This window comes from Carcharhinus amblyrhynchos, chromosome 22 (assembly GCF_965287045.1).
Source record: "Carcharhinus amblyrhynchos chromosome 22, sCarAmb.v2.hapA, whole genome shotgun sequence".
Classification (NCBI taxonomy): domain Eukaryota; kingdom Metazoa; phylum Chordata; class Chondrichthyes; order Carcharhiniformes; family Carcharhinidae; genus Carcharhinus; species Carcharhinus amblyrhynchos.
Window position 1 is genome coordinate 2,280,935 of NC_137345.1, and position 13,532 is coordinate 2,294,466.

The 13,532-nt window shown below is 47.2% G+C and overlaps 1 protein-coding gene across 1 annotated transcript in view; it reads left to right on the forward strand.

Moving 5' to 3' along the window:
• The first annotated feature begins 4,383 nt into the window (after positions 1-4,383).
• LOC145356805 (lysine-specific demethylase 9-like) overlaps positions 4,384-13,532 on the forward strand; it is a 79,420-nt gene continuing 70,271 nt past the window's right edge. The window contains exon 1 of the mRNA XM_080209694.1: positions 4,384-4,836. Coding sequence (XP_080065820.1) covers positions 4,449-4,836 — 388 coding nt within the window. The 5' untranslated portion in view covers positions 4,384-4,448. The remainder of the gene's footprint in view (positions 4,837-13,532) is intronic.

The following is a 13,532-nucleotide window of genomic DNA, read 5'->3' on the forward strand; positions in this document are numbered from 1 at the left end:
TCTTCGTCCAACTCTGAAATCTTTTTTAAAATTAATTTCTGTTATGTGGGTGTGGCTGGCTAGAGCAGCATTTTAATGCCCATCTCTAACTGACCTTGAAAAGAGGAGCCTCTTTATTAGACCGCTGCAGTCCCTGTGGTGTAAGTATAGCCATAATATTGTTAGGGAGGGAATTCCAGGATTTTGACCTCAGTGACAGTGAAGGAATGGCCAATATATTTCCAAGTCAGGAAGGTGGATGACTTGGAAAGGAACTTTCAGGTGGTGGATGTTCTCGTGCATCATCTGCCTTTGTCCTTCTGGATGGTAGTTTGCAGGTTGGGAAGGTGCTGCCTAAGGAACCCTGCAGTATATCTTGTAGATGAGACATACTGCTGCCTATGTGCTTTGGTTCTGAAGGGAGTGAATGTTGAAGGTGGAAGATGGGATGCCAATCAAATGAGCTGTGTCATCCTGGATAGTTAGAATTAAAGTTTATTTCTTAGTCACAAGTAGGCTCACATTAATACTGCAATGAAGTTACTGTGAAAATCCCCTAGTCGCAAAACTCTGGCACCTGTTCGGGTACACTGAGGGAGAATTTAGGATGGCCAATTCACTTAACCTGCAAATCGTTGGACTGTGGGAGGAAACTGGAGCATCCAGAGGAACCCCACACAGTCACAGGAAGAACGTGCAAACTCCACACAGACAGTGACCCAAGCCGGGAATCAAACCCAGGTCCCTGGTGCTGTGAGGCAGCAGTGCTAACCACTGTGCCACCATTTGAGTTTTCTCAGCAGTACACTCATCCAAGCAAGTGGAGAGTATTCCATCAACTCCTGCTACAATCCGCCTTGTAGATATTGGACAGAATTTTTAGAGTCAGGAGGTGAGTTACACTGTGCAGGATTCCCAGCCTCTGACTTGCTCTTGTAGCTGCAATATTTATATGGCTAGTTCAGTTCAGTTTCTGGTCAATGGCAACCCCAAGGATGTTGATAGTGAGGAATTCAGTGATGATAATGCCATTCAATGTCAAGGTCCAATTATTTTGATTCTGTCTTGTTAGAGATGGTCACTGTCTGGCATTTGAGAATGATGCAAATGTTACTTTCCACTTATCAGCCCAAGCCTGGATATTGCCCAGGATTGCTGCATGCGGACACTGATTGTGTCAGTATCTGAGGATTCACAACTATTGTTGAACATTGTGTAATCTTCAGTAAACATCCCCCCTTTTGACTTTATGATGGTTAGGCCCAGGACACTCCCCTGAGGAACTCCTATTGTGATGTTCTGCAGCTGAGATAATTCACCTCCAGCCACCAGAACCATCTTCCTTTGTGTCAGGTATGACTCCCGTCAGTGGAGAGTTTCCACTGATTCCAATGACTCCAGTTTTGCTCGGGTTTATTGATGCCACACTCAATTAAAAGCTGCTTTGATGTCAAGGGCAATCACTCTCACCTCCGGCATTCAACTCTTTTGTCTATGTTTGTAAAGAGGTCAGGAACTGAGTGACTCTGGTGGAACCCAAGCTGAGCGTCAGTGAGGAGGTTATTGCTGAGTAAGTGCTGCTTGATAGTGCTTTTGATGACACCTTTCATCACTTTATTGATGATCAAGAATAGACTAATGGGTTGGTAATTGGCCAGGTTCGATTTGTCCTACATTTTGTGTATAGGACATCCCTGGGCAATTTTCCACATTACCAGCTAGATGTCGTCATTGTATCTGTACTGGAAGAGCTTGGCGAGGAGCGCAGCATGGTCTGGAGCAGAAATCTTCAGTATTATTGTGGAATATTGTCAGGACCCATACCATTGCAATATCCAGTGCCTTCTGCCATTTCTTGATTTTACATGAAATAGGTTGAATTTGCTGAAGGCTGTGATGCTGGGGGCCGAGATGGGATATCTTCTTGGCATTTTTGGCTGAAGGTTGTTGTGAATGTTTCAGCACTGTGCTGGCCTTCCCATCATTGAGGATATTTGTGGAGCCTCCTCCTCCAGTCAGTTGTTCAATTGTCCACCACCATTCTTAACTGGATATGGCAGGACTGCAGATGCAGTGGTTGTGGAATCACTTAGCTCTGCCAATTACATGCTGTTTCTACTGTTTGACAAGTAAGTAGTCCTGTGTTGTACCTTCAGCGGGTTGACACCACATTTTTAGGTGTGCCAGGTGCTGTACCTGGCATGCCTTCCTGAACTCTTCATTGAACCAGAGTTGACCCCCTGCCTTGATGGTAAAGGTAAAATGGGGGACATGCTGGGGAATATGATGTTCCAGATTGTGGTTGAGTACAATTCTGCTGCTGCTGATGGCCCACAGCACCTTGTGGATGCCCAATCTTGAGTTGCTAGGTCTGTTGGAAATCTATCCCATTCAGTACTGTGGAGGTGCCACACAACATGACAGAAAGTATCCTCAATGTGAAGAGTTTTGAATTCCCAGTTAGAAATTGCTCCCCTGCTGGTGGCCTTGCCTTGGCCCCAAGCTCTGGAAATCCATCTACAACTCTCTCCTTCTGAACATTTCCTCCTTTAAATCACTGTCAAAAACTTACCCTTTTTGACCAAGCTCTTGGGCATCTGGCCTATTGTCTCCTTATGTAGCTCAATGTCATACTTCATTTTATAATGTTTTTGTGAATCACCTTGAGATGTTTCTTTACGTTAAAGGCATTGCAGATATAAGTTGCTGCTGAAATGTCTTATAATCATTTAACAGCCCTCTGTACTCTACACTCCACACTCCATTTACGTCACCTTCACTCCTCCATGCACCAGTTGGGTCAAGTTCCGTTATTGGGATCTCAGCACTTAAACCAGACTGGCACTCCCAGTGAGCTGCTGAGGGAATGGGGCAACATGGTTGCACAGTGGTTAGCATTGCTGCCTCACAAAGCCAGAGACCTGGGTGATTTGTTGGTAAGCTGCATCCATTGCTTGGGTCATTGTCTGTGCAGAGTCTGCACATTCTCCCTGTGACTGCATGGGTTTCCTCGGGGTGCTCCAGTTTCGTCTCTGAAAGACGTGCTGGTTAGGGTGCATTGGCCGTGCTAAATTCTCCCTCAGTGTACCCGAATAGGCGCTGGAGGGTGACGACTGGGGGATTTTCATAGTAACTTCAGTGCATTGTTAACGTAAGCCTACTTGTGGCACTAATAAATAGCAGGTTAGCTGCAAAGACTTGCGTTCTAATCAGTATTCTGTAAACTGTGTGTGTCTTTACATACCCTTCTCTGATCAGAATCTTAAACACACCTGTTGTAAAAATCAGCCTGTTTTAACCCTTATACGGTGGACAAATAACTTTGAGTAGACATCTTATTAGTACAAACAATATTTATTTAAACCCACACAATCAATAATCACCCACCCGACCAACAATAAGTTATCTTACAGAAAATACTAGAATTCAAGTACAATACAAGACCTTGACTTAACTTTGTGTGACTGACAAGTCCTCAAACAAATAGTGGCCTTTATCTCTTCACTGGTCTCGGTAGTTGTCTGTGTAGTCTGGTCCTTTAGTCTGGTGTGGTACCCTGGCTCTGATCTTCTTTCTTTCCTCCCTTCTCAGGTGTGGTGGCTCTCCGTCATTGTAGCTTGTTCGTGGGGTCAGAGAGCGAGAGATTCCTGGTTGTGCAGCATCCTTTATACCATGTTTGGTTTCACGCCCTTTTTTTTGGCCATTGCCAATCAATCGATCAGGACTTGATCACCCTGATCGATAAGAGTCCAATCAGGTGCTACCACACCGATCTCTGGGTGTGTCCCTGGCGGCCATGCCTGTAGGTGTTGTAGGCACATGGGTCACATACCTTCCTCCTAAATAAGGATTCACGGTGCCTTTACGTCTGGCACACAACCCAGTGTGACCAGAAAGTCTCTTTCATCCTGGAGATGGCCCATATCCTGTGTATTTGCTCATCAGGGTTGCAGCCTGTTTGTCTGTCTTTAAACTGCAGCCTGTCGGTTTAGTTTCTTGCCCAGTTATCCCGGAGTGCTTTACAAAATGCCATTTTAGAGGCCTATTTGGCTACACACCTGATGAAGGAACCCTGTTTCCGAAAGCTTGTGGAATTATATCAAATAAACTGGTTGGACTTAAACCTGGTGTTGCGATGCTTCTTATTGTGTTCACCAAGAAATTACAGGACTGAATGGTTACTCTGGAAATAGAATGCCAAAGATTAACAGCCCTCAGCAATACATTGCTCCTCATTTCAATGGGATATTTCCTATCTGTGCCCCATATAGTTCTGAATAGCCCCATGAGCAGAAGTGCCCTCTCAGACCCTCTGCCTCTTCCAAGATGGCGCCCGGCCGGTGCCGCGGACGCGCCAGGTGAGGTCGTCCCGCCCATGGGTGGCGTCACTTCCGGCTGCCGTGCGGCGGTGCACGCGCCACTCTGTCCGTCCGGCACTTCCGGCCGCGGGACGTCACTGCCGGTTTGCGATGGCGCAGCTCGGCCTGCTCCGCCTGAAGGCGCCGAACAAGGAGCCGCGGGAGAGGGAGCCCGGAGCCGGGCCCGGGCCCAGCCCGAGCCCCGCCGCCAAGCGCCGCAAGACCCAGCACCACGGCCTCACCCTCCGGCCTCCCGCCGCACCCGGCCCCGCGCTCCGCTACCCGACCCCCGCCCCCCTCCACTCGGTGCGGCGGCCGCCGCCGCCCTCAGCGCCGGGCCCAGGCTCCGGGCCTCCCCCCTCCGGGCCTGCCGCTGCCCACCCCCCCAGCACCGCACTCCCCAAGGCCAAGAGTCCCAAAGAGAAGCACCTGCACCGGGACAAGGAGAAGAAGCACCGGCCGCGGAAAGAGAACAGCGACTGTCGGCCGCTGCCGAAAGGTAACTGGGGGAAAAGGAGGGGGGGGGCGATGTGTGCTCAGCCCCAGCCTCAGTGTGTTGGGAAGGAGGGTGTGTCCAGCCTCAGTGTGTTGGGAAGGAGGGGGTGTGTCCAGCCCCAGTGTGTTGGGAGGGGGGGGTGTGTCCAGCCCCAGTGTGTTGGGAGGGGGGGGTGTGTCCAGCCCCAGTGTGTTGGGAGGGGGGGGTGTGTCCAGCCCCAGTGTGTTGGGAGGGGGGGGTGTGTCCAGCCCCAGTGTGTTGGGAGGGGGGGGTGTGTCCAGCCCCAGTGTGTTGGGAGGGGGGGGTGTGTCCAGCCCCAGTGTGTTGGGAGGGGGGGGTGTGTCCAGCCCCAGTGTGTTGGGAGGGGGGGGTGTGTCCAGCCCCAGTGTGTTGGGAGGGGGGGGTGTGTCCAGCCCCAGTGTGTTGGGAGGGGGGGGGTGTGTCCAGCCCCAGTGTGTTGGGAGGGGGGGGTGTGTCCAGCCCCAGTGTGTTGGGAGGGGGGGGTGTGTCCAGCCCCAGTGTGTTGGGAGGGGGGGGTGTGTCCAGCCCCAGTGTGTTGGGAGGGGGGGGTGTGTCCAGCCCCAGTGTGTTGGGAGGGGGGGGTGTGTCCAGCCCCAGTGTGTTGGGAGGGGGGGGTGTGTCCAGCCCCAGTGTGTTGGGAGGGGGGGGTGTGTCCAGCCCCAGTGTGTTGGGAGGGGGGGGTGTGTCCAGCCCCAGTGTGTTGGGAGGGGGGGGTGTGTCCAGCCCCAGTGTGTTGGGAGGGGGGGGTGTGTCCAGCCCCAGTGTGTTGGGAGGGGGGGGTGTGTCCAGCCCCAGCGTTATCGGGAGGGGGGGTGTGTCCAGCCCCAGCGTTATCGGGAGGGGGGGTGTGTCCAGCCCCAGCGTGTTCGGGAGGGGGGGTGTGTCCAGCCCCAGCATGTGGTTGGTGGGGGTGGGGGTGGGGGGCAGGGGTGGGCGGCTGTGGGGACTGTGTCCAGCCCCAACGTGTCCTGGGGGGGGACTGTGTCCAGCCCCAGCTTGTCATGAAGAGGGTGTAGCGCCCAGCCCCTGTGGGTCGCGGAGAGGGATGGGGGTTCTGCCCAGGCCCAGTGTGTCGGGAGGGGGAGGGTGTGGTGTCCAGCCCCAGTGTGTCAGGAGGGGGAGGGTGTGGTGTCCAGCCCCAGTGTGTCAGGAGGGGGAGGGTGTGGTGTCCAGCCCCAGTGTGTCAGGGAGGGTGTGGTGTCCAGCCGCAGTGTGTTGGGGAGGGTGTGGGGGTTGTGTCCAGCCCCAGTGTGTCGCAGTGAGGGGTGGGGGTGTGTCCAGCCCCAGTGTGTTGGGGACGGGGGTGTTCTGTGTCCAGCCCCAGTGTGTTGGGGACGGGGGTGTTCTGTGTCCATCCCCAGTGTGTTGGGGAGAGGGTTGTGGGTGTGTCCAGCCCCAGTGTGTTGGGCAGAGGAAAGGGTGTCCAGCCTCAGTATGTTGGGGAGAAGTGTGTGTCCAGTCCCAGTGTGTTGGGGAGAGGTGTGTGTCCAGTTCTAGTATGTTGGGGAGAGTGGGGTGTGTCCATCTCTAGACACACTCCCAAAGCTTTGATCTGATTTTTCAGGAGGGGCAATGCTGCAGTGATTGTGTTCCAGAGCTTTGGGTGGTGGGTTTGAATGCATGCTCTTGTGATCTAGAGGAGTGAATGCATGGCGATGGCGGACATCAAATGATCAAATCATGGATTTTGGGAAATTTCAGAAACTGTAACCCAAGATTGAACTTTGAGAAGTTTTAGTCCTAAATCAAGATTCTTAGAGTTGAAAATTAGCCAATTGCTTTGTTTGCTATGGGATTTTATTATGTAAAGTTGGCTATATTTGACTATTCAGCAGTAACTAAACATGTAAGACCATTCATTGGATGTGAAGCATTTTGAGATATGGAAAGTAAATCTGAGTTGTTTCCTTCCTCTGTTACATCCATTGTATCAGGGCCTTGTCCTGTTCGGACTCAGTTTGCTTAGATAGGAACTGTTGGTGATTCTGTTGTTTCATGTCAGAGGGCTTAACAGTTATGATTTGCAGTTCATTGAAAAAAAACCTATTGTGTAGAGTAAAATCCTGTGTATAGTGTGATTAATTATCTCACTGAGTAGACTAAGAAATGTTTGATTGTCTGTTTCGTTGAATGGGTTTATACCTGAAAACCATTTTGGTTGACTTTATTTAAGGTTGGAGTCAGATTGTTGAATAGCAATTGTAGGTTGAAGATCTTTTTCTGTTCAGGTTAGGGCAGTGTTTGGATTAGCTGTAAAATTTGGGAGATCGGTGGAGACTCTAAATCTATTTACTATCTGATTTTGTTTGTTTTTCATTCTTCCATGGAATGTGAGTGTCATTGGGTGAGGCCAGCACTAGTTACTCACCCTGAATTCTCCTTGAGAAGGTGGGGGCCATCTTGAACCACCGCAGTCCTTGTGGTGCTGGTGCTTGCACAGTGCTGTTAGGAAGGAAGTTCCAGGATTTTGACCCAGTGACAGGAAACGATTGGCAATAGACCTTCAAGTCAGATGGCACATGACTCAGGGCAGGTTGTGGTGTTCCCTTACGCCTGCTGTTCTTGCCCTGCCAGGTGGTAGATGTCCCGAGTTTGGAAGCTGCTGTCAAAGGAACCTTGGTGAGTTCCTGCAATACATCTTGTAGATGGTACACATTGCTGTCGCTGTTTGCTGGTGGATAAAATGATGTTTGTGGATGTGGTGCCAATCCATCAGCTGCTTTGTCCTGGATGGTGTCAGGCATCTTGAGTGTTATTGGAGATGTACTCATCCAGACTAGGGGAGAGTATTCTGTGGTGGAGAGTGTTTGAGAAGTCAGGAGATGAATTATTCAGCTTGGAATTCCCAGTCTCCTGACCTGTTCTAGCCACAGTGTTTCTGTGTCTGGTGCAGTTCAGTTTCTGGTCAATGGTCACCCCCTGTAAAAGTGATGTGAAAACATTTTTCGTCAGAGTGGTTGGAGTTTGTAGTGTACCTCCTGAGGGGTATTCAAAAGGAAACTGAACTGTTATCTGAAAAGAGAGAATATGCAAGGTTCCAGGGCTAAAGCAGGAGAGTGGGACTTGGTAGACTGCTCTTTCAAAGTGGCATTGCAGATTCAATGGGCCGAACGACTTCTGGTCATATTCCTCCATTGCATCTTGAAGTTCTGTTAGCTTCAACTTTTTGCTTGACCGGATGTCAAACAAATGTGTAGCATCTTACCCCAACCTTCAGACATCTCTAAGTGCTTAAACTATGACTTCCAAAAGTTGCAGTCAAGTTTAATATTAGGGGTTGATTTGATCTGGCTGCTGGGATTGCCTGTGGCTGCAGAGTCATAATATAAATGATTATCATCTGCTTGTCAAGTCTGGTCTCAGGGCTCGTGCTGTCAGTCAGATGTGCTAGAATCTAATTGCACATGGTCTGAAAGTTTACTAAAATACCAGCAGATATGTTAGAGGGCTTGCAACCTGCGGCCTGTAACTACAAGATGACAAGTACTGAAATCACCAAACCTGGTCATTTGTGGATTGGGATTAGAAACTGGCAAAGAAAGCTTCCAGATTAAAATTATCCAACTTGTTCACTTGAGTCCTGCCAAAAAGGACCTGCCACACCAGGTCCAGCATACTTGTGATTTCAGCTGAGTTTCACATGATTGATCAGTGAATAACCTAATAAACTTGTTATTAGTGGAAGGTCTAATGCCACCATTCCAGCTCAATCAATGCTAACCTTATAGCCAACAACCGTTTTCCAAGAACCTCAAAAAACAAGCTACATTTGGCCCATCAAATCCATAACAGTACAGTGTGAAGTCCAGTTGGTTTCTTTGTACCTTGAATCTGTGCTCATGTTAAAACTTGCATTACTGAGCTTGCTGTTTGATAGAACTCCCTGCTCCTCTTTGACCAATATATTGGGATCTTTAGTTAAAGTTTATTTATTAGTCACACGTCGGCCTTATGTTAACACTGCAGTGAAGTTACTGTGAAATTCCCCTAGTCGCCACACTCCAGCACCTGTTTGGGTCAATGTACCAAAGCAGCACATCTTTCACATTGTGGGAGGAAACCCATGCAGACTCAGCCAGAATGTGCAAACTCCACACAGTGACTCAAGCTGGGAATTGAACCAGGATACCTGAGTCTGTAAGGCAGCAGTGCTAACAACTGCCATCATGCCGCCCATCTGTGCCTACCTGTGTGGGTATAGTCGAGGCATCAGTTTAACATTCAATTGCGTACTGCTGTTACCAAGACTGCCTATTTCCACCTCTGTAACATCGCCCTTTAATGCTCACCTGCTGAAACTCTCATCCATCCTCTAGATTTAACTATTTCAATGTTCTTCTGTCCAGCCTCCCATTTTACACTCAAACCTGAACTCATTCAAGCCTTTACCATAACCTAACTCGAACCTGTTTCCCTCATCACTCTTGGCCTACATTCTGTCTATATGTCAATGCCTCAATTGAAGCATTCTGAACCTTGTTTTAGAAGCCCACCACAGTTTTGCCCCACTCTAATTCTGCAATTTCCTCCAGTCCTACAACTCTTTCAAATTATTTTACAAGATGTGAACATAATTGTTCATCCATAATTGTCCTAGAGAAGGTTGTGGTGAGTTATCTTCTTGAACTGCTGCAGTTCATGTGTTGTAAGTGTACCCATTGAGCTATTCAGGAGGGAGTTCCAGATTTTGACCCTGAAGCCCCCTTTGCTCCAATTACGACCTATGTGAACTGGTGCGGCAACAACAATCTGTCTCTCAATATCAACAAAATGAAGGAGATTGTCATTGACTTCAGGAAGCATAGAGGAGAACATACCCTTGTCTACATCAATGGCGACGAAATGAAAAGGATCGGGAGCTACAAGTTTTTAGGTGTCCAGATCGCCAACAATCTGTCCTGGTCCCCCCATCATGCCAGCACTATAATTAAGAAAGCCCACCAACGTGCCTACTTTCTTTGAAGGCTAAGGAAATTTGGCATGTCAGCTACGACTCTCTCCAACATTTACAGATGCATCCTAGAAAGCATCCTTTCTGGTTATATCACAGCCTGATATAGCTCCTACTCTGCCAAGACCACAAGGAACTACAAAATTCATCGCGCAAACCAGCCTCCCATCCATTGACTGTGTCTGCACTTCCCTTACACTGCCTTGACAAAGCTGCCAGTATAATTAAGGACCCCAGCATCCAGGACATTATCTCTTCTACCTTCCGTCGGGAAAAAGATGCAAAAGTCTGAGGTCGTGTACCAACCAACTTGAGAACGGCTTCTTCCCTGCTGCTGTTAGACTTTTGAATAGACTTGCCTTGCATAAGTTGATGTTTCTCTACACCCTAGCTATGACTGTAACACTACATTCTGCACTCTCTGAACGGTATGCTTTGTCCGCATAGCGCACAAGAAACAATACTTTTCACTATGTTAATAATATGATAAATCAAATCAAAAACACTACCAATTTTAACTTGTCTACTGTTGGTGGCCCTGCCTTCAGCTAAGCTCTGACATTCCATTCAGAAATCCTTTTAAGTTGCTGTTTACATAGAAACATAGAAAATAGGAGCAAGAGGAGACCACTTGGCCCTTTGCGCCAGCTCTGCCTTTCGTTATGATCATGGCTGATCATCCAACTCAATAGCTTCATCCCGCCTTCCCTTCATATTCTTTGAACCCCTTTGCCTCAAATGCTTCTTGAAAACATTCAATGTTTTTGGCCTCAACTACTTTCTGTAGTAGTGAATTCCATAGGCTGGCCAATCTGGGTGAAAAATTTCTCCTCTCTATGTCCTAAACAGTCTATGCTGTATCTTCAGACTGTGATCCCTGGCGCTGGACACTCCCATTGTTGGGAACATCCTTCTTGCATCTACTCTGTCTAGTCCTGTTAGAATTTTGTAAGTTTCAATGAGATCCCCCCTCATTCTTTTGAACTACAGCAGATAGAATATTAACTGACTCAATCTCTTCTTGTACATCATTCCTGCCATCCCAGGAATCGGCCTGGTAAACCTTATCTGCACTCCTGCTACAGCAGGAACGTGCTTTCTCAGGTAAGGAGGTCAAAACTCTGTGCAATATCCCAAGTGTGGCCTCACCAAGGCCCTGTATAATTACATCAGAACACCCCTGCTCCTGCACTTGTATCCTGTCACTGAGGGCCAACATACCATTTGCGTTTTTAACTGCCTGCTGCACCTACATGCTTACCTTCAGTGAATGATGTACAAGGATATCCTGGTCTCATTGCTCATTCCCTTCTCCTAATTTAAGGCCATTCAGATAGTAATGTCTTCCCATTCTTGCTACCAAAGTAGATGCTTCCAAATTTATCCAAATTATACTGCATCTTATAATCAGTTGCCCACTTTGCCCATTTGCCTCCCACTGTCTGAAAGACGTGCTAGTTAGGTGCATTGATCCGAACAGGCGCTTGAGTGTGACAACATGGGGAATTTCACGGTAACTTCATTGCAGTGTTAATGTAAGCCTTACTTGTGACTAATAAATGAACTTTAAGTTTAAAAACTTACTCAATTTGTCCAAATTACACTGAATGATCTCTGCATTCTCCTTGCAGCTCACCCTCCCACCCAGTTTTGTGCCATCTGCAAATTTGGAGATATAGCATTTAAAACCTTACCTCTGACCAAACTTTTGATATCCTATTATAATATCTACTTACAAATCTTAAAAGTTAAATTTTGTTTAGTAACCCTCCTATGGGCTAGCTTGGGATGTTTCTCCATATGAAATGTGCAAAAATATTGTAAATGAGAATTGTTGGCTCATCCAAAAGATGGTGTCTCTAACAATGCAGCATGCCATCACTGGGAGTGCCGGAATTTTGTACACAGTTCTCTGGACGAGACTTGACCCCACATTGTACAAATACCCTGGCAGCTTGCATGAGAGGTCAGCATCAGAACTATTTTCCTTTTTAAGCTGTTGTTTCCGTGAAGGATACATCAGTGTCTGTCTTGAATCAGATCCTTGCAACCAACCAAAGCTCTTCCTGAACTATTCAGAAAGTCCCAGTTTTTCAATGTTCTTTGTGTGACCCCTAAAAATAATTCTGCTTCCCATAAACTCAGAGCATAAGGCTGCAGAAAACTGTCATTCTTGCATTACCGTTGACCACTTACTGCATCATATAACTTTAGAATGGGGTAGTGGTAGGGCAGGATAAAGGAATATGGATGGGTATGTTATAGTGTCTTAGGCTGGGTTTCAATGGGATGATGCCAGCCAAATAAGAACCTAATGTTATAACTCAATTCCAGACTTGTTTTCCAAATCTGGGCTTTATCTGGTGAGAGCATTTTGAATTGGTATGGTGGACACCAGATTGCTCTTGGTGGGGTAGCAATTTGCAGCAGTGATTTAACTTATACAAAAAACAAATTTGTATTTGTAGTGTTTCATAATAGATGCAAATTCTTTTTTAAAATTTTTCTCCTGGCTGTGTGAGAGAGCAGTAATGTGTTACTCTGGCACTACTGCATTTGCAAACAGGGATCTGACCAGATGTTTATGCGCCAGTATCCTGAGTTCTACTGTGTATGTACCAATATGAGCTGAGTCAAAATCTAACATCAGCCAACTCCTGCAGCATCCCATCTGCTGCTGAAACATCCAGGCACAGGTATTCCAAATCTCTTCTAGCCAGCCTCTCATACACTGGCCTCCCTTAACTTCAGCTGATCCTGTCCCACTGACTGATGCTCTGAAATGCATAAACTAGAATATAGAGTTTAAAGAGAGATCTGTTTGTGTTTTAGGATTTTGAAAGAAATTGATAGGATGTAGATAGAGAGAAACATTTCTGCTGATGGACTCCATGACAAAGTGACAGAACCTTAAATTTAGACACTGACTGTTCAGAGAGAAATCTGGAAACACACCTTCACACAAGGAGGTAAATATGTGGGACTTCCTCCCGCAAAATTCATTAACTGCTGCAGCTCAGTTAATTTTAAACGAAATCGCTGGAACTATGCTAGGCAGGCATACTCAGGGATATGAAACCAAGGTCAGTAGATGAGGTAAGGATATCATGGTCCCAGTGAATGGCAGAATACACTCAATGGCCTACTCCTGTTTCTATTTTGTTTCCTAATGCCATTCATAGCCTCACGCGATCTCCATAACCACCTCCATCCCCCTAAACCATCTGAAATCTCTATATGTCATCAACCTTTTACAGCCCCCCCACCCACCACATCCCCACCATTGGAGATGGTGCCTTCAGTTGTCGAGGCTCAATGCTTGAAATTCCTTACCTAAACTTCTTTGCCTCTACCCCTTAACATTTTATTTAAAAAACAACTTTTCATTGCCCTTCCTATGGCTCAATGTTCAATTTTTCTGATTTATGCTTCAGTGAGGCTGCCAGGGTGATTTTTCCATGATGAAGGTGCCAAATAAATGCAAGTTTTTGTAGCATTGCTGTAGTTGGAACTTTGATCTGTCAACCAAATACGGTTAGTTTCACAAATGCGTGTACAAGTCCCACAAAACAACTTTGCCTCAAGCCTGTCTAATCTCTGATTGCAGCAATGAAATGACAGAATGTTTTCAATCAGAAGGCCTGGGGGCAACTCCCTTTCCTGTTTTAATTCCCTTTCATTTCTTTTTTCTAACTAGTCTCCACTGATTGCCTCTCCTTACTTGTTC